Genomic DNA, 20,169 nt, shown 5'->3' with positions numbered 1-20,169 from the left:
AATGACTTCCAGAATCAAAAATAAAATCTTCTGGCTCTTAAAGCTATCATACTTGGCCCTTTCCTACTCTTCTTGTCTCCTTCCCTTAACTTCATTCAGTGTATTCTTTTTTTTTTTTTTTTTTTTTTTTAAGCCCTTAACTTCTGTGTATTAGTTCCTTGGTGGAAGAGTGGTAAGGGTGGGCAATGAGGGTCAAGTGACTTGCCCAGGGTCACACAGCTGGGAAGTGTCTGAGGCCAGATTTGAACCTAGGACCTCCTGTCTCTAGGCCTGGCTCTGGATCCACTGAGCTACCCAGCTGCCCCCTCAGTGTATTCTTGAATCCAATGACATCAGACTTCTTGCTATTCCTTGCAAACAATACTCCATCTTTAAACTCTGCCTTTTCTTTTCTTTTTTTTTTAAACCCTTAACTTCTGTCTTAGAATTTGTTCCAAGGCAAAAAATGAGTGGTTAGGGCTAGACAATTGTGGTCAAGTGACTCACCAAGAGTTACCCGGCTAGGAAGGATCTGAGTAGATTTGAACCTAGAATATCCCATCTCTAGGCCTGGTTCTCTATCCATACCTAGCTGCTCCATTCTCTGCCTTTTCATTTATCTCCCAAGTCTCCTGCCTTCCTTCAAAAGATAGCTCAAATACCAATTTCTCTAGGCGGGCTTTCTTGGTCTCCTCCACCCCCTGCTAGTGCCTTTACAATTTTTGCACATTGCCTCTTCCATTAGAATGTGAGTTCCTAGAGAGCAGGGACCCTATTTCTGGCTTTCTTTATATCCCTAGAGTTTAAAATAGTGTCTGGTCCACATTAAGTGCTTAACAAATGCTCATTATTAGACCTGGCACACAGTAAAATACTTCCCAAATGTTGGGTAACTGTCTAAATGGGAATCTTTCCTACAAAACAATACTTGAGCTGTAGCTGGAAGACCTTTACCTCCAAGGAAGCCTTTTCCATTTTGTAAATAGCTCTTGTTAGGAAGAAGTTTGTCTTTGCTGCCAAAAATTTCCTCTTTACAACTTTTACCCATTGTTCCTAGTTTTGAACTTTTGGGCCAAGCAGAAAAAAATCTAGTTTTCCATAGGGAAGCCTTTCCTGTTTGAAGGCACTCTGTCCTTCCTTCCTTCCTAAGTCTTCTCCTGGTGAAACATCCCCATTTCCTCTAGCTAATCCTCTTAAGGCATGAACTCATTAATAATACTCTGGGGGCCTTCCCCTCTGGATAATCTGTAGGTTATCAATATCTTTTCTAAAACATAAAATCTAGAAATGAATATAATACTTCATATATAATACTGATCATAGTGTCTAGCACATAGTAGGTGCATAATGTTTGCTAATTGATTTTGATTAAACCTTTACCTTCCACCTTAGAATTGTCAATAAGTATTGGTTCCAAGGCAGAAGAGCAGTAAAGGCTAGGCAATTGGGCTTAAGTGACTTGCCCAGGGTCACACAGTTAGGAAACGTCTGAGGACAGATTTAAATCCAGGACCTCCTAAACCCAGGACTAACTCTATCCAATGAGCCAACTAGCTGCCCCATTAACTGGTTGTTGATCTTGGCAGAAAGTACTGCCTATTGTAAACATTGTCCCTCTTAATGTCACATAAGATAACAATAACTTTCTTGTTGTTCTAAGGGTTTTCTTTTTCTTTTTTTTCCCTCAGTGGAAGGGAGCTAAGAGGGAAAGCAAATAGATTTTTGTTCATTAAAAGCATTACATTTTAAAAGAATTGTTCCCTTTTTAATCGTTCTAAGTAAAAAATTTTTGAGCTTTCATCTTATGGTTCATGAATGCCTCATTATATTCCAATCCTAAATTTACATTCCAATCCCAAACCTGACAGGCTGAACTACCCTGAGTTAGGTCTGGTCCCAAAAATATATTATTATAAAGGTTTATAGGTTTGCTATAGACTTACCTTTAAGCCATAAAAAGGATCTGCCTGGATTACATTCACATAGTTTGTTTCCAAAGCTGGAAAAAGAAAGAGAGATCCTAAGACTCATTTGCAAGTCACTATCAAGCCTGAATTTCCTGTCCTATATTATATTAACAAGTGACAGAAAACTCCCCAAAATAAAAAGGCAAGCCACTAGTCAGCACAATATGAGAATTCGACATGGTAGGGTATTTTTGCTTGGTCTTATTAGAGAATAAGTATGACTTTAAACCACTAAAATATTTAACAAGTGATGATTCTTTCCAAGGGAAACCACCTTAACATTTTTTTTCAGTTAAAGTCTTTTTTTTCTTTTTCCATTTTCTCCCAGCAGAAAACAAACAAACAAACAAAAATAAAACCCTTGCAACAAATACACACAGTTAAGTAAAACAAATTCCCACACTGGTCTTATCCAAGAAACTTATGTCTCATTCTGAACTCTGAATCCACCACTTCTAGATCAGGAGGTGTATAGCATGCTTCATTCCCTGTCATTTGGAAAGTATGGTTGGTCATTGCATGTGTTAGTATTCTTAAGACTTAAAGGGGTGGGGTGGGGGGAAGAATGGCTTTTGGAAATGATCATGCTAATATTAAAACAATAATCTTTAGAAATAAAAATAACTCAGAGCAGCTAGGTAGTTCAATGGATACAGAGCCAGGTCTGGAAATAGGAGGTCCTGAATTCAAATTTAGCCTCAGATATGTCCTAGCTATTAGACCCTGGGCAAGTCATTTAATCTCCATTGTCTAGACAGTACCACTCTTCTGCCTTAGGACTGATACTCAGTATCCATTCTTGTTGGGGTTTTTTCAATTTTCTTTGTTTTATTCCAGTAACAAATTTATATAAAAGTTTCCCAATGTTACATGATTCATGTTGTTTCCTTCCTCTCTTCCCTGTCCCCTCCTATAGTTGACAAGCAATTCCACTGGGTTATACATGTACTATGACTCAAATCCTATTTCCGTATTATTCATTTTTGTAATACAGTAATCTTTTAAAACCAAAATCCCAAATCATATACCCAAATAAACAAGTGAAAAACCATGTGTTTTCTTTTGCATTTCCATTCCCACAGTTCTTTCTCTAGATGTGGATAGAGTTCTTTTCATAAGTCTCTCAGGGATGTTCTGGGTCATAGCATTGCTGTTAGTAGCAAAGTCTATCACATTTGATCATCCCACAATGTTTCAGTTACTGTGTACAATGTTCTCCTGTTCACTCGGTATCCATTCTAAGACAGGAAGGTAAAGATTTTTTTTAAAATACAAATAACACTAACTACTTAACTGAACTGAAACACTAAGTCTGATAAATTTAATTTGTCAAAGGAAAAGAGAAAGAGATCTCTTCCTATGGCTGATGAGCTAAATGTTGAGCAATTCGAAACAGGACAAAGTTGCTTCTGTTTACAACAAGCATTTCTTTAGACTGAGTCACCTTGAGGTGAGAGGTCAAAATTCTTCTAACCTCCATTAAATATCTACTAGGTACAAGTGTTTTTTTTTTAAGCCTGAATCATACTGGAGGTAGAGAGATCAAAATTCTTCTTACCTGACTGTTTATATTTCTGAATTTTTTTCTTCAAATCAATCCTGTGAATATTCTTCAGACATTTTTCCAGTAAATCTAACTTGTCAGGAGCAATCAGGTTTACCTTCTCTAATTCGATAACAACATCTAAGAAACTCTTAAAAAAAAAAGAGGAACAATAATAAATAATGATAATAATAACCACAAGGCGCAAAAGAGTCAGGAGAGTTGACAAGTAACCTATAAGGGGAAACAGAAGGTAGATGATTTACTCTCAGTTAAATTAAAGGATCTGTGTTTACTCCCCTCAGGAACTTCAAGAACAAAAGGCCTACAAAGGTCATCACAAACACAAACTAGCCTGACATAGTCTTTAATTCAAAATTCCTCTGAGCCAAAAGAGCAAGGTCCCTCCTCATGCACCGCTGGGCTTCAGAAAGGCAATCCATTCCCTGGAGCTTGCTAACACAAAAGGATCTCTGGGAGGTGACTTGTAATATCTGTTTGAGCAGCAATCTGAGAAATCTCCTGTAGTTTCCACCTTTTGCTGACAAATCTGACTAGGTCCCTACTTGCAAAGTTTTAAAGACTTCCCCTAAAAAGGAGGGAAAATGGTAATGGGAAAACAATTTCTAGAAAAAAAAATGAGTAATTTTTTTTAAGTTTCCAAAATAATTCTCTGCTCACAAGGACATAGCATGCCTCTAATTCCTATTGATTCATACAGTTAATAGCTATTCATTTATTCATCTGATTATCTCCCAAAAACTCTCAGGGTTCAAAGCCAGGTAAAAAAACAAAAAACAACAACAACAAAAAAAAAAAAACAAGGAAGTTACTATATATAGAACTATATCAAGAGCTACCATTTATATGGTGGTTCACAAAGTGTTTCCACATATACTATCTCTTTTGATTTTCCAAAAATCCTAAATAATAGTTATCATTGATGAACTTATTTTACAGATGAGAAAAGTGAGGCTCAGAAAGATCACCAGGGTGACCTACCTAATAACCCAGGACTTGAACTCACTTCTTCCAAAAGCTCTACCTAGCTGCCCAGCTCCAGCTATAAAGTTGAATGTTATCACCACTAACAAAATTCAGACATTCCTAAGAGTAGGGAGGGAGACTTTATCTAAAGCCACTTCCTAAGTATAGATAGCTTCTAGGTTCACTTTCTTTCTTTCTTTTCTTTTTTTTAAACCCTTAACTTCTGTGTATTGGCTCCTAGGTGGAAGAGTGGTAAGGGTGGGCAATGGGGATCAAGTGACTTGCCCAGGGTCACACAGCTGGGAAGTGTCTAAGGATTTGATCTAGGTTCACCTTCCATAGAATTGCCTAATGTTCTATTCTATTTTTAATCCCTCCCTATCTACTGACTCATTCCTTTCGATCTACAACCATGCCCATGTTTCCACCATCCAGATAAAGCCCTTACTTGATCCTGCCATCCCTGCTAACTATACCCAATCTCTTCTGCCCTTTGTAGTTCAACTCCTCAAAAAGACTGTCTACAAGAGATGTCCCCTTTTCTCTTTTTAACCCCTTGTAATCTAGCATTTGACCGTATCATTCCACTAAAAATGCTTTCTCCAAAGTCATCACCATTCCCTTAACTGACAAATCCCAGTGGCCTTTTCTTAATCCTCAGTTCATTCTACTTGACCTCCCTGCAGCCTTTGACATTGTTGATCATTCTCTCCTCCTTAGTTCTCCCTCTTCTCTAGATTTTGAAGCCACCACTCTTTCCCAGTTTTCATCCTAAACATCCAACTTCCTGTTCTCTGTCTCCTTTGCTGAATCCTTTTCCAACTTCAGCAATACAAGCAAAAGGTAGTGAATGTGGGTCTGTGAGAAGGGATGAGAAATGTAGAGATAAAATGGACAAGACTTGTATGTGAACAAGAGTGAAGAGTTGGGACCTGAAGCTATAAACTTGGCTAACTGGAAAAATGCTTCAACAGAAAGAGGGAAGTTAGGAAGAAGACTAGATTTGGACAGCAAAATAATAAGGAAAATTTTTGTTTCCTCATTGATAAAATGAGAATAATATTACTTGTACTACCCATCTTTCAGGACTTCATAAGGAAAGTGTTTTATAAACCTTGAATTATTTATGGACTTCCTCTCTTCCCTCTCTCTCTAATCTCTCTTCTTGTGCTGTCTCTAAAATATTTCCATAATGGCCTTGCATCAATTGAGAAATGAAAAGAGAAGCTGGGAAAAGTTCAAGGAGGAAACATGGTTGCTTTTTGCCTATATCTACCCAGCATAAGCTAAACATGCTTCCCCTTCCCTCTAGCTGAGGTTATGTGTCAGGAAGAAAAACTGTTCTGATTGCAAAGGAGAAAGAAGTCTATGAAGTTCTCAGAAATAATAAACTCTGAGTGCCTTGAAGAAACACCAAAGAGTTTCCTATGAGTACTATTACACTTTAGGTCTCACCTTTTCTCTTCCTTCACTTGCTTTCTTCTGTTTGTACCCACCTTCCCTTCAGACACATTTTCCTCCACAAATATTGTCTCAATTTTCCTTCCAGCAAGTTATCCAAAAGCATCTATGATAACTGCTCTCCCCAGAGAAATTCTGACTAAACTCCTTATGTCCAGATCTCCTTCCATCTTTTATTATCCTACTTATTCCTTATTACCTTACCCTATTATTTAGTCCTTCCATCTTCTTATGAACACACAGCATGGCTTCTTACAAATGCTACTGAGGTTGAAGGAAAAGGAGTTCTCTTAGGCAACCCTGATAATGTTAATGATGATAGGTGAGTTCTCTGTCTCTCTGTCGTTGTCTTTTTTTTCCTTCCTCTCTATTTCCTTCCTTCCATCCTTCCTTCTCTCCTCTCCTATTCTTTCCTCGTCCTATTCTTTCCCCCACTTCACTCTCACTCTCATTCTCTCACAGACACCCAGACTCCCCTCCCCTCCCCCCCGCTTTTTCTCATGCCCTCCCCACTCCCATTTCGTGTATCCAATCTGCTGTCCTTAATAAGGTACTGGGGAGAGGGGAAAGTCACCTTGTTCTTGTATGGCTTCCCTCCTCCTATGTAATCTCTTAGTAGAAAAATGAACGAAGTCACTTCCGATTTGTCCATATCCTCACTAAGTTGTGTCATCAGCACCCTAAAAACCAGAGAATTTTCTTCAGTGAGATCAGAAATGTCCCTGCTCCTGAAAAAAATGACATCAGAACCCACCAATACAGTAACTGACTTGGTCCCAGCTGATCAAACCAAGGTCCTAGATCAGCACTGAGTTTTTAAATTCTCGTGCCCAGAGGCCAACTTCAAGCTGACTGTGAGCTCCCCAAACCCCCCTTTACTGGAGAGAGTAGAAGTAGGAAGTGCTGGCTTTGGGCAGCTGGACAGAGGGGCAGAGCACACCACAAATGTCCTTGGGTGCTGGGAAGAGGAAGAACCAGAGTAGCTCCTCCATGCTGGCCAGCAGGCACAGCAGTACTTTGCCAACACAGTCCTAGATCCACCTGCCTGCTTCTAACAGTCTGCTACATTGCCATTCTTGCCCCATAGGCACAAAGAGCCTGGATCACTCCTAAGAAAAACCTCAGGGCAGAGGCTCAACCTTCAGTCCACAGACCTCAAGGGTTCATTACAATTTTCAAGAGATCTATAAAATTGGATTGGGGTGGGGGGAATGAATTACATCCTTATTTTCATGAATCTCTAACTGAGAGTTAGCATTTCCTTCAGTTTTTTAAAAACATTATTCAAAGAAAGGTTTCATAGGTTTCACCAAACTTCCAGAAGAGGTCCAAGACAAAGAGTTAATTAAGAGTCCCTTCCTTAAGAGGACTCAGAAAGGTGAATTCATACTCTTATGGTTCCTCATTTTTTGCTTTTTTCCTTCTTTTGCCTATTAATAACATACCTAGGGGGCAGCTGGGTGGCTCAGTGGATTAAGAGTCAGGCCTATAGACAGGAGGTCCTAGTTTCAAATCTGACCTCAGATACTTCCTAACTGTGTGACCTTGGGCAAGTCACTTTAACCCCCATTGCCTAGGCCTTACCACTCTTCTGCCTTGGAGCCATTACACAGTATTGACTCCAACATGGAAGGTAAGGATTTTTTAAAAAAATAATAATAATAAATAACATAGCTAATTTCCACAAAGAGAAAGAAAAAACTTCCCCCAAAGAATCCCTATCTTTTTTCTTTAAGATGGCAATAAAGTTATTAGTAAAGGACCCATGTCTCTAACACCTTGTATGTTAGGAAGAATTCAAAGTGATCTTGACCTATTTGAGGAATGGTCCATCAAAATTAAGTTCATGGATTGAGAGTCAGGCCTAGTGATGGGAGGTCCTGAATTCAAATCCAGCCTCAGGTACTTCCTAGCTATGTGAAAGTCACTTAATTCCCATTGCCAAGCTCTTATCACTCTTTGGCCTTGGAACCAATACATGGTATTGATTCTAAAATAAGGTAAGGGTTTAGAAAAAAATCAAGTTCATGATAGAAATAGAATCAATTCCCATTTTCCTGTAGAACACCAGCACATCTTGGGTACTATTCCCAATCACCCTGTTTTGTCACTTTGTCCTGTACTAGAACAACAAGGTTCAGATTTGCTTATATAGAATGGCATCTGGGCTACAGTAGGGAGTCCTACCTCTGAGATTTAGCTTGCTTTGTGCCGGGTTTTTCTCTGTCTAACTAGGATAGAATCCCTTCTCCATTCACCATGGTGATGGTGGTGAATCAGGAGAAAAGAGAGGCCCTAACCTATCCAAATCTAGCACTAATAGGATTTACTATTTAAAGCAAGGTTTTGTGGTGATCCCTAGGACCTTCAACTCCATTCTGCCTAAAAAAGTCGCTGGATGGCTTGGAAAAGATGCAAGAAGACATAAGACATTCCAGCTAAAATAACCACTTGATCTGAGAGGATTTTGCCTCTTAAAGGCAAGCTATGTTCTACTTTCTCCCAACAACTCAAAAGTTCATCCTTGGAAGCATATATACTCATAGCCGCTAAAGACAGTTCTGGTGGTCCTTTATAGGACAGACCAAGAACACAAAGACAGGCCGAAATTATTACAGAATAATAGAATCTTAGAGAAACTAGATGTGGGAAGCCAATAAGAGAACAGATAAAAATCTGAGACCCCTCTTTTAACACCTTTTATGATCCATACCTTTTCTTATTGGAAAAACATTATAGATTTATTGAAAAACTTTGAGTCCTTAATAAGACCAGCAGCTACTGAGTTAACAATTTCCTCGATAATTAAGAAGCCTAAACCCTAAAAAAATATTACTTAGATAAGCTGGAGACGGACTTTATCTGACCAGGTGCAGACCTGTAAATCAAGGCAGAACGTAATTAGTAAACATCTCCATGAAATATATTTCTGCTCCCTGAATTAATCCCTACTAATTGGTGGTTGGAATTTGGCCCTTGTCCTTGTACCTATATCTCTACTTTTTAGATTTTAATGGATTGTGTATGATTTGTAACCCCTTCACAGCTGTAACTCTTTCTTTGTGTTCTTTGTTTGAAACCAGTATTAAATAAAGTCCAAATCCCATAGCGTTGGATCAAATAGGCTAACCACTAGTATGGTTGTTCTCATTTTCTTTTTCCTGTCTTAACAATCCAATGCCACAAAACGCCACTCAGGACCCCTACCATATAGGGAGCTGGCTCTCTATAACTAGACCCTTACAGGTCTAGTTCAACCGTCCCATCCAATGCAGAAATTCCCTTTTCAACATCTTTGACATGTGAGAGGTCTGGCTGTCCTAGCTCATCACCATTTCTCTCACCTCTGCCCATATCTCTTTCTACTCCCATGACAAAGACACTAATTCAAGCCAGCATCACCTCTTGCTTAGACTACTGTGATAGCTTTGCAGTTGATTTCCCTGCCTCTAATCTCTCTGCTCTATCCTCCAGACAGTTGCCAAAAGGATATTCCCAAAGCATAACTTTGACCAAGCCATTCTCCTGCTTGAGAAATTTCAGTGGCTCTTTACTGCCACTAAATCAAATACAAATTCCTCTATTTGGCACTTACTATTGAAAACTGTTAACAATATGGCCCCAGTTTATCTTTCTAAGCTTATAGGGAAAGGTTGAGGAAGGGAGCATTTATTAAACACATACTGTATGTGAGGCACTGGGCTAAGTGCTTTACAAATATTTCATTTGATCCTCACAACAATGCACATTATAGATTACTCCTCTTTGTGAACTCTATATTGACCTACTTCCATTTGCTGTTGCTCATAAATGACATTCCATCTCATGCCTCCATAGATTTGTCTAGTTGTTGTTCCAAATGCCAAGAATATTCTTCCTCCTCTGTTCTTTGAGTGGCTACTTCCCTCCAAGAGGAGCTTACAGGTTACTTCCTTCCAAAGACCATTCCCAATTCCTCCCATCCTCATCACTTTTTATTTATTATCTACCACTTTGCATTTATTAGTCTATGAACATTTTTTATTTCTCCCCTCCTCCTTACATAGATTATAAACTCCTTAAGGGCAGGAACTATTTTCATTTTTATCTAAAAATCTTTAGCAGCTAAGGTAGTGCCAGGCAAATAATAGTTACTAAAAAATGCTTGTTGATGGGTTGATGGCCTAAAATAAGAGGAAATTAACTTCCCGCTAACAGTTGACTGAGGTTGGGCTGAAATTCAAAGGATACAGAGGATAAAGAAAAAATTAGAAAAACTCTTCAGAAACCTAGAGTTCTAAAGCAAGTCCTTTACATCCTAGAATTTCCAACTCTATGAGGCTCAAAATTGCGAGGGCCTGAATGACATAGATATGTTACTGATGGAACTTCTTCTCCAGTTGAATCTCATGAATTTGGCAGAAATTACTAGCTCTTATTCATTCCTGTCTCCTTCCATCTCTTCATTCAAGCAGAAACCATCTGTCCTCTTATTTTAATTGCAAGGGTTTAACCACAAAATAAATAAACTCTAAGATACTCTGTATAGCATTTAGAACCTACACTTCCCTTTTGTTTGCGATGGAAGAGAAGAATAGGGAGAGGATGCATAGAAAGGAAGGGTGGCATTTATTATTATACATTATAGTATATATTATTATTATAGTATTTATAAAGCAAGCATTTATTAAGGAACTACAATACACCAGACACTGGGAACATAAATACAAAAATTAAACAATTCTTTTTCTCATTTAATTATGTAAAACATATAGCCTGAAGGGTAGGGGAGGAAGAAAGAACCTTGAAATTGAAGTAGGAGTCAGGAGATCTGTATTCAAATCCTAGTTCTAACATTTTTTTTAAACCCTTACCTTCTGTCTTGGAGTCAATACTGTGTATTGGCTTCAAGGCAGAAGAGTGGTAAGGGTAGGCAATGGGGGTCAAGTGACTTGCCCAGGGTCACACAGCTAGGAAGTATCTGAGGCCAGATTTGAAACTAGGACCTCCTGTCTCTAGGCTTGGCTCTCAATCCACTGAGCTACCCAGCTGCCCCCCTAGTTCTAACATTTATTGACTATGTGACTATGGGCAAGAGTTTAACCCTTCATTTCCTCATCTGTTAAAAGAGAATAACACTTTCACAACATACTTCTCAGGCTTGTTGTAAGAAAAGCACTTTATGAATCTTATCCTATGAGGCATTATCATTAATAACGTTTTACCTTTATTATGACTCTGTCCCTCATACCTACCATTTGGTAGCTACCATCTTCCTTTTCATTCACCCCAATCTCCAAATTACTGACCAACCAACATCTCTTAAGAATTAGTCAAGAGTGAATTACCTATAGTCAGAAACCAGTTTTGGGTATCTGATCAGGCTGGCTTCCACCGAAGCTTTGTCTGTTTTCATTATCTTCTTTAGCAGGTCAAACCTCCTTACTCTGTACAGCAATTCTGCCAAACCAGCAGGAGGTAGCTTGCCCTTCTCATTCAAGGTGCATAGAAGATCCCGTAAGTCCAACTTTGTGGTTAAATCTGGGGCAAGATCCCGGCATAAGAAAAGAATCACCTCCTTTTCATCTTCATCTAATTCCTCTTCAACCTGATGAATGACTTGAGCTGACATCCTATGCCCTGTCATTCCGAGGCACTGTGGTACTAGGGCTGTATGTGGTTGTCTTTTTTCAATGAGAAACAAAACGCCTTTTGAAGCCATCTCTAATTGCGTCTCTTGTTCTTGGGAACTTCTTTCCAACAGGGAGGTTTCTGTAGGATTTATGGAGAAAGTTTTTTAAAGGAAAGGAAAGAAAAATCTCATATCAAGGTTTGGACAAAAAGGTCCCTACTGGCTCTGGAATCTAATGGTCCTTTGATCCCAAGTTAGCTATTATCTAGAATCGATACTTAACTCTTTCCCTTTTCTACTGAGACTTGGCCAATTAAATGCTCAGTCTAGTTACCAATAAGGGCCCCAGCAAATAAGATGAAAATCAAAACATACATTAGGTTTGTTTAAATACAGAAAATTAAGCCCACTGTAAATTTCCAAAGGATGTGAAACTAAGAATACCCTGCATGATGAATTATCTGGGGCTTGTTTTAAATTAAAAAGTCAGAAACGAATCTATCATACAAGTTTTAAGGGAAAGTACCAGAGAAATGACAGGTAATGAGCAGATAGGAGTTTTTTGTGGGTGGGAGAAAAGGAATCAGGAAAATAAAGGTGCATCTCAATGTTGTGGATTTTGTGTTGAAAGAGTACTTTTAGGCTATCTAGGTCATGGTCTCCAAAAAGAGAACCCTGAGGATGACATCACTAATGATATATGACTCATTAGAAAAGAACATGATATCGGGAAAGATTGAAGGCAAAAGGCAAAAAAGACAGCAGAGGATGAGATGGTTATATAATATCATGGAAACAATGAACATGAAGTTGGATAGATAGTTATGATGGTGGATAGAATGGCCTGACCTACTATGGTCCATGGAGTCACAAAAAGTCAAACAACTGAATGACTGAACAACAATAATGACATATGATCAACCAATGGAAAAGTGGGAAGATGGGTCCTAGTCTACCCTCTCTTTACTAGGGCTTGACTCCAAAACAATCACAACACCTCCTTCATCAATTATTGTGCCCACTCTATCTACTTCCTGTGGAAAATAGAAACCTCTTCCTTTCTTCACTAGATTAACATTTTAGGATGGTTAGGTATGCACCAGTAGCTGCATAGATAAAATTCCCTCTTCCTTCCCCCATACAAAGTATACCCACAGCCTGTCCTCCAGATCACTTCTGGGTTGGGGAAAGCACTCTTGATAATGGCTAATGAGTAAAAGCATCTCCTTTTTTATTCCTAGTCGAATAGAGTGAGTCTCACAGTTAAGAAGATGGATTGCACTAGGATCATAGCAGACCTCATTTTATTATCTCCTCCCAACTCAACCAATCCCTCTCCCAAACTTCTCTATTTCTGTTGAGAGCACCAATATCTTTCTGGAGTACCCAAGTTCAAAAATCATTCCAAAAACAAAAAGGTCCCTATTGGCTCTGGAATCCTCCTTCAGTTCCTCCCTCTTTCTAAGACCACATATCCAATCAATTGCCAAATTATATTGTTTCTGCTTCTATAACATCCTTGCAAACATCCCAATACCTTAATTCAGACCTTTATTAACTCAGGACTAAACTATGGAAATAGTCTCTTAATTAGTCTCCATGCTTTGAGTCTCTTTCCTCTCCAGTCCATGTTCCATAGTATTGGTCTGACCAAGCAACGCACTCAATAAAATCCAGTCATGCTCTATTGACTCTAGGATCAAATATTTTATTTTTATCTCCTCTTTTTTTAATATATAGTTTTGCTTAATTTTTATAATGTACACCATTGTTAGCATATTAGTACATGTAAATAAGTAATTTACAAATAAACAAATATATACATAGGAGGGGCCCTGGAAAAATTTTATCTATGGGGTACATTATCAAAAAATTTTAACAACCACTGATCTGGGTCCAACTCCTTTGTTTATAGATGAGGAAGGTGAGACTTAGAGAAGCTGAATTACTTGCCTAAGGGCATAAAGCTATAAAGTATCAGAGATAGGATTTGAACCAGGTCTACCTGATTCTAAGTCCACTACACCATGTTTAGATGAGCTTGAGTACCCACTCAGCCAATTACTAGACCCCATTCCATTCCACTGGATGGAAATCATTTCAACTCTGTACCTCAGTTTTCTTTACTTGTAAAATTAGGTTAATTATACTATGACTATGTATCTCACAAGATTATAGTAAGGGAAATGCTCTATACACCTTACCTTAATTCATTACACAAATGGGAGTAGTTATTTGGATTGGGAGGCAAGTCAACATATGAGCCTCAACTAAGATATAAAGGGAGTTCAGTTACCAAGCTATTGGACTGAAGAAATAGGAGCTGTCAGTACTAATTCAAACGTCTTCCACTAACTTGCTTCAGCAAACCATTCATTTTTCATGAGCCTTGGTAGAATGTATCCTCTAAGTCAGTGATGGTGAACCTTTTAGAGGGGTGGGCGATGTGAGAAATGTTCTCAGGTGAGGGGGAGGGGAGCAGCCTGACCCATGTCCCTCTGACTTCCTGGTAACCAACTCTGGTGATCCCTGGACTGGAGTAATGCAGGTGTGCCCACAGAGAAGACTCTGAGTGCCCCCTCTGGCATGCATAGATTTGCCACCATAGCTCTAAGTTTTATAATTAAGTGACAAATTAAAATATGGTTCACAATTTTGGATAGACAGTCCCTGACTTAAGGAAGACAGATATGGAGGGATGATTGCTGCTAGACACCTTCCCCTATTAGCTCCAATCCCCATTAGAGTTCTCATTGATGCTACTCCCTTCAAAAAAAATCTATCCTTGGAAACTTCCTAGATGTATGTCCCTGGGTAAGACACTTAACTCTCATTACCTAGCTCTTATCACTCTTCTGCTTTAGAACGAATATATAATACCGATTCTAAGACAGAAGGTAAGGATTTAAGAAAAAGCAAACAAAAGAACTGATGCTAATGCAGAAGGTAAAGATTTAAAATACACAAATAAAATGGCTATACTGGAGCCAAAATAGAGGGGAAATTTAAAACTCTTATGACTCCTTCAATTATGATTATGGGTAAGAAAACATTATTTTGCAAAGAGCTCCATGAATGCTTCACTTCTCTCTCTCTTCCCCCCCTCTCCCTTCCCTTTCTGTGTGTGTGCCTCTCTCTGTCTCTGTCTCTCCCTCTCCCTCCTCCTTCCCTCTTTCTTCTCCCCTCCCCAAACTCTCTCTCTCTGTCTCTCTCTCTCATACATACACAGTTATATAGCCCTACTCTATCTAAACACATTTATGTGCAATTCAACAAAATAAGATGTCAGTTTTTAAATATATATATATTTCTGAGTAATTTATTTCCTCTAGCCCCTAGAATATTAACCTACATTTGGCATAAGAATTTTGCAGTTGTTTATTTCTTCAGTGCTAATCAGGTGAATTCCTTAATGAGAGCATATGTCATATGCAGAGATTATAAGAGGTAGAACAGAGATTACATGCTGATCCACATGTCAGTCAGATGTTAAGTCAAGTCAACAATAACGGGTCTATGATATGCGATGCACATGACCTTGAGGAAGTTAAGAGTTCTGAGAAGTGGAGTGTTTGCTCATTTGCAAAATAAGATTAAATTAGCTGACTTCTAAGGGCCCTTCCAGTTCCAAAATCCTATGATGCTAAATTGAACAGAACGCTTCCATTTTGTAGGATAAAATGCAATTCTAAGGCAACAGAAGCAATATATAACAGCTAGCATTACTAAAGAGCTTTAAGATTTGAAGATTGCTTAACATGTGTTAAAATGAGCTGGAGAAAGAAATGGTGAACCATGATCAAAGCAACTGAAGAACAGACTGAACAACTTATATATGTTACCAATATTTGACCCTCACTATCCTGGGAAGTGGGTGCTATTATAACCTAAGAATTATCCTTATTTTACAGATGAGTGAACTGAGGCAAAGAGAGATTAAGTGACTTGCCTAGGTTCACATAGCTAGTAAGTGTCTGAGGTGGGATTTGAATTCAGGTCTTTCTGACTCCAATTCCAGCACACTATCCACTGTGCCACCTAGCTGCTTCAAATCATGAAAGAGATCTGGTAAAAAAAAGGGGGGGGGGCAGCTGGGTAGCTCAGTGGATTGAGAGCCAGGCCTAGAGACGGGAGGTCCTAGGTTCAAATCTGGCCTCAGACACTTCCCAGCTGTGTGACCCTGGGCAAGTCACTTGACCCCCATTGCCTACCCTTACCAATCTTCCACCTATAAGTCAATACACAGAAGTTAAGGGTTTAAAATTTAAAAAAAAAAAAAAAGGGGGGGGGAGGACTGAACAAATTGTGGTATATGCTGGTGATGGAATACTATTGTGCTCAAAGGAATAATAAACTGGAGGAATTCCATGTGAACTGGAAAGACCTCCAGGAATTGATGCAGAGTGAAAGGAGCAGAGCCAGAAGAACATTGTACACAGAGACCAATACACTGCAGTAAAATAGAATGTAATGGACTTCTGTACTAGCAACAATGCAATGATCCATAACAATTCTGAGGGATTTATGGAAAAGAATGCTCATCACTTTCAGAGGAAGAACTACAGGAGAAGAAACACAGAAGAAAAGCAACTGCTTGAACACATGGGTTGAGGCGGACATGATTGGAGATGTAGATTTGAAACTACCACACAAATGCAAGTATTAACAATTTGGAAATAAGTCTTGATTGATGACACATGTTAAAACCAGTGGAAATGCACATCGGCTATGGTGGTGGGGGGGGGAGGTGAATGGGGGGTGTAGGGGAAAATAAGAACACAAATCATGTAACCATGATAACTTTTCTAAAAAATAAAAATTATTTTTAAAAAAGGGGGGAGGAGGAAACAAACATAATTTTCAGGAAAATTCTGACTTTTAATATTGATTCATCAGATCTCAGGAGGCAGCATGGTACAGTGGAAAAGAATACTGCTCTAGAGTCAGGGCCTCTGAATTCAAATTCCACTGGTGATGCTTCTTACTACATAGGTGAACCTACCTTGGGTAAATCACTTAACCTCTCTGCACTTAAGTTTCCAAGTCTGTAATTTTGGATTCTTTGATTCCTCCCAGCTTCAGATCTATTTTCTTAGATAAATTTTTGTTCTTTGGTATAATTATTAAATATGTTCATGTTAATTTGGGCTCATACAATAGTTTTTTTTTAAACAAAGTTTAATGAGGTAACCCACAGAATATAGGATTGTTCATTCTATCAAACATTCAAAGAACAACTAGCGACCTCAAATTATTTGACATAACCAAAGAAGGAATTCTACCAAATTCCTTTTATGACACAAATATGGTACTGATCCCAAAGCCAGGTAGATCAAAAACAGAGAAAGAAAACGACAGACCAATTTACTTAATGAATATAGATGCAAAAATCTTAAATAGAATACTAGCAAAAAGACTCCAGGCAAGCAATCACAAGGGTTATTCATTATGATCAGGTGGGATTTATACCAGGAATACAAGGATGTTTCAACATTAGGAAAACCATCCACATAATTGACCATATCAACAAGCAAACCAACAAAAATCACGATTATCTCAATAAATGCTGAAAAGGCCTTTGACAAAATACAACACCCATTCCTATTGAAAACATTAGAAAGTATAGGAATAGAAGGGCCTTTCCTAAAAATAATAAACAGTATATATCTTAAAATATCAACAAGCATCATCTGCAATGGGAACAAATTAGAAGCATTCCCAATAAGATCAGGAGTGAAACAAGGATGCTCATTATCACCTCTATTATTTAACATTGTACTGGAAACACTAGCAGTAGCAATTAGAGAAGAAAAAGAAATTGAAGTTATTAAAATAGGCAATGAGGAGACCAAGCTATCACTCTTTGCAGATGATATGATGGTCTACTTAGAAAATCCTAGAGAATCAACTAAAAAACTAATGGAAATAATCAACAACTTCAGCAAAGTTGCAGGATACAAAATAAAAGCACATAAATCATCAGCAGTTCCATATATTTCCAACACATCTCAGCAACAAGAGTTAGAAAGAGAAATACCATTTAAAATCACCCTAGACAATATAAAATACTTAGGAATCTACCTACCAAACACAGGAATTATAGGAACACAACTACAAAACACTTTCCATACAATTAAAACTAGATCTAAACAATTGGAAAAACATTGATTGCTCATGGGTAGGACAAGCTAACATAATAAAAATGACCATTCTACCCAAATTAATTTACGTATTTAGTGCCATACCTATCAAACTACCAAGAAACTTTTTTACTGAATTAGAAAAAACTATAACAAAGTTCATTTGGAAGAACAAAAGATCAAGAATATCAAGGGAAATAATGGAAAAAAAAGTGAACGAAGGTGGCCATTTTTAGAACAACTTTTAAAGCCACAATAAAATGGGTAGCTAGGTGGTGCAGTGGACAGAATACCAGGTCTGGAGATGAGAGGATCTGAGTTCAAATCTGACCTCAGCTGCTTCCTAGCTGTGTGTGACCCTGAGCAAGTCACTTAACTCTGTTTGCCTAGCCCTTGTCCTTCTATCTTAAGAGTGTTACTAAGACAGAAAGTAAGGGTTAAAACAAACTACAATAAAGCCCTTTCACCATGAAAATCCTACCCCAATGTCTCACTGTAACAGAAGTCACCCTGGGTCTTCAAACTTAATAACAGCAAAGACTAAGCTCTAAGAGGTCCCTTTGATCTGGGAAGACTTTGGATAGAGACACCATGACAAACCACAAGACTAGCCTAGTTAAATTCCAAGAAATCTGCCCAAATGATTCCAGAAGATCATGTACTAGATGAAATTGATCAGCTAGAGCAACTCATGAAGACTCTCTACCTGGGTTTGCAGAAGAGCTGATTGTCACGGCCACAGGTAGTACCCCACACTGGTGAAAAAAAAAAATCACAAATCCTTGAAATACTGGAGTGCATAACTCCACTTCTCAGGAGCCTGACTTCCTCAAGGTCATGTGGAATTATCCACCAAAATAGCTGATTGTTGCCATTACACTACAAAGACCTTAAAAGACAGACAAGAATCCACACAACCCTTAAATCTTACACTTCTCTATAACCAAGCTCTTCCAACAGAAACTATTAACTCACAACTCCCTTCTCTGGAACTTATCATCTTTCCAAGTTAACCGTTTCATGTTTAATTTCTAATCCTAAAGAAAATGCTTAGTATCTAGTAAATTGTCTTTCTGTCAACTTAGCTACTCTCAGCAATACAATGATCCAGGACGACTCTGAAGGAGTTATGACAAAGAACTGTCCACTGGTTCATATGTCCACTTATGACACAGAATTCTATCCACCTCCAGAGAAAGAATTGTTGGAGTCAGAATGCAGATCAAAGCATATGATTTTTCACCTTAGTTTATTTATGTTTTTATTTTTGAGTTTTAATTTTATATGAATATTCTCTTACAATAATGACCAATATGTAAATATGTTATGCATGACCATACATGTATAGCCCAGATCAAATTGCTTATCATCTGGAGGGGAGGGGAGGAGACAATTTGGATCTTATAATTTAAGAAAACACACATGGAAAATTGTTATTTCATGTAATTAAGGAAAAAAACTGTCTTTCTATCTATGAGTATTTTTCATATGAGCAACCAGAATCACGTAACTGTCAGTGCCAGGACTGGAACTCAGATCTTTAGACAGAGATTTTTCCCCTTGCTCAAGAACATAGAAACATATAGAATCACTTCCTAAGAATTAGAAATAATTGAAGTTAAACTTAAAAACCCCAAATTTAATAAACGTGAGACTATAAATTATTAAAGTACTTTGATAGAATTAAGATTCTTCCACAGAAATTCTAAAGGCAAAACAACCTTTCTCCATAAAGTATCATGAAATGAATAGCCCTTTTCCTTAAACTAGATTCTAAAGTTCCAAAGGATGATACATAGGGAAATGTTAGGTTTTTAAGAGTCAACTAAAGCATGTGTTTAAATTACCAAAGGAGGGTGGGAAGATCAACCTGAGAAATAGATACTTTATCATGATATCATTATGCCAATACATTGAAATCCCACTTCTGACACTTACTATCTATGTGGACCTACCTTGGACAAACCACACGTCTGAAGGAGTTAATCTAGATGGCCTCTGAAGTTCCTTCCAGTTCTATCTCCAGGATCCTAGACAGATCCAAAGTAGTTTGCAAAAATTGTTGAATACTTTCAGACTACAATTTAAGCTTATAAATAGTTCCTTTGCCAACTCAACTGACAAACTAGTTTAGTTTTGCAAGAATCTGTAATGCCCACTATGAAAATAGCATTACCTAGCTCCTCATACTGTGTCTCAGAAAAGCATTTGCTAATTTAAAGAATATACTGACCCCTTAACTTCAGCTCCCCCAAGCTACACTGCCCAGAGTATGACTACATATATATAAAGGAGATTCTTTAGAGATTAAGTGGCAGCCCCCAATCAACTAATCTAGAAAACAATGGTTAGAATCAGTTTGTCATAGTGAGTCATGTGAGGCAAAAATTCTGGAACCAGTTTCATTTCTCTTTGTGAAGGAAGTTAGGGGGAGGGGAAACAGAGAGGATACTGCTGGGGAGTCATCAAATAACCAAGAGG

The 20,169-nt window shown here is 38.1% G+C and overlaps 1 protein-coding gene across 1 annotated transcript in view; it reads right to left on the bottom strand.

The window, feature by feature from the left end:
• Window positions 1-19,704, bottom strand: part of CFLAR (CASP8 and FADD like apoptosis regulator) — a 43,647-nt gene extending 23,943 nt beyond the window's left edge. Inside the window, exons 1-5 of the mRNA XM_044670639.1 lie at window positions 19,644-19,704; window positions 11,265-11,688; window positions 6,512-6,617; window positions 3,505-3,640; window positions 1,923-1,978 (exon numbers count right to left, since the gene is read on the bottom strand). Coding sequence (XP_044526574.1) covers window positions 1,923-1,978; window positions 3,505-3,640; window positions 6,512-6,617; window positions 11,265-11,638 — 672 coding nt within the window. The 5' untranslated portion in view covers window positions 11,639-11,688; window positions 19,644-19,704. The remainder of the gene's footprint in view (window positions 1-1,922; window positions 1,979-3,504; window positions 3,641-6,511; window positions 6,618-11,264; window positions 11,689-19,643) is intronic.
• Between the last annotated feature and the right edge of the window lie 465 nt (window positions 19,705-20,169).

Source organism: Gracilinanus agilis, chromosome 3 (assembly GCF_016433145.1).
Source record: "Gracilinanus agilis isolate LMUSP501 chromosome 3, AgileGrace, whole genome shotgun sequence".
NCBI classification, from domain to species: domain Eukaryota; kingdom Metazoa; phylum Chordata; class Mammalia; order Didelphimorphia; family Didelphidae; genus Gracilinanus; species Gracilinanus agilis.
Note: the sequence above shows the minus strand (reverse complement) of the source record. Positions and strands in the feature narration are given on the sequence as shown.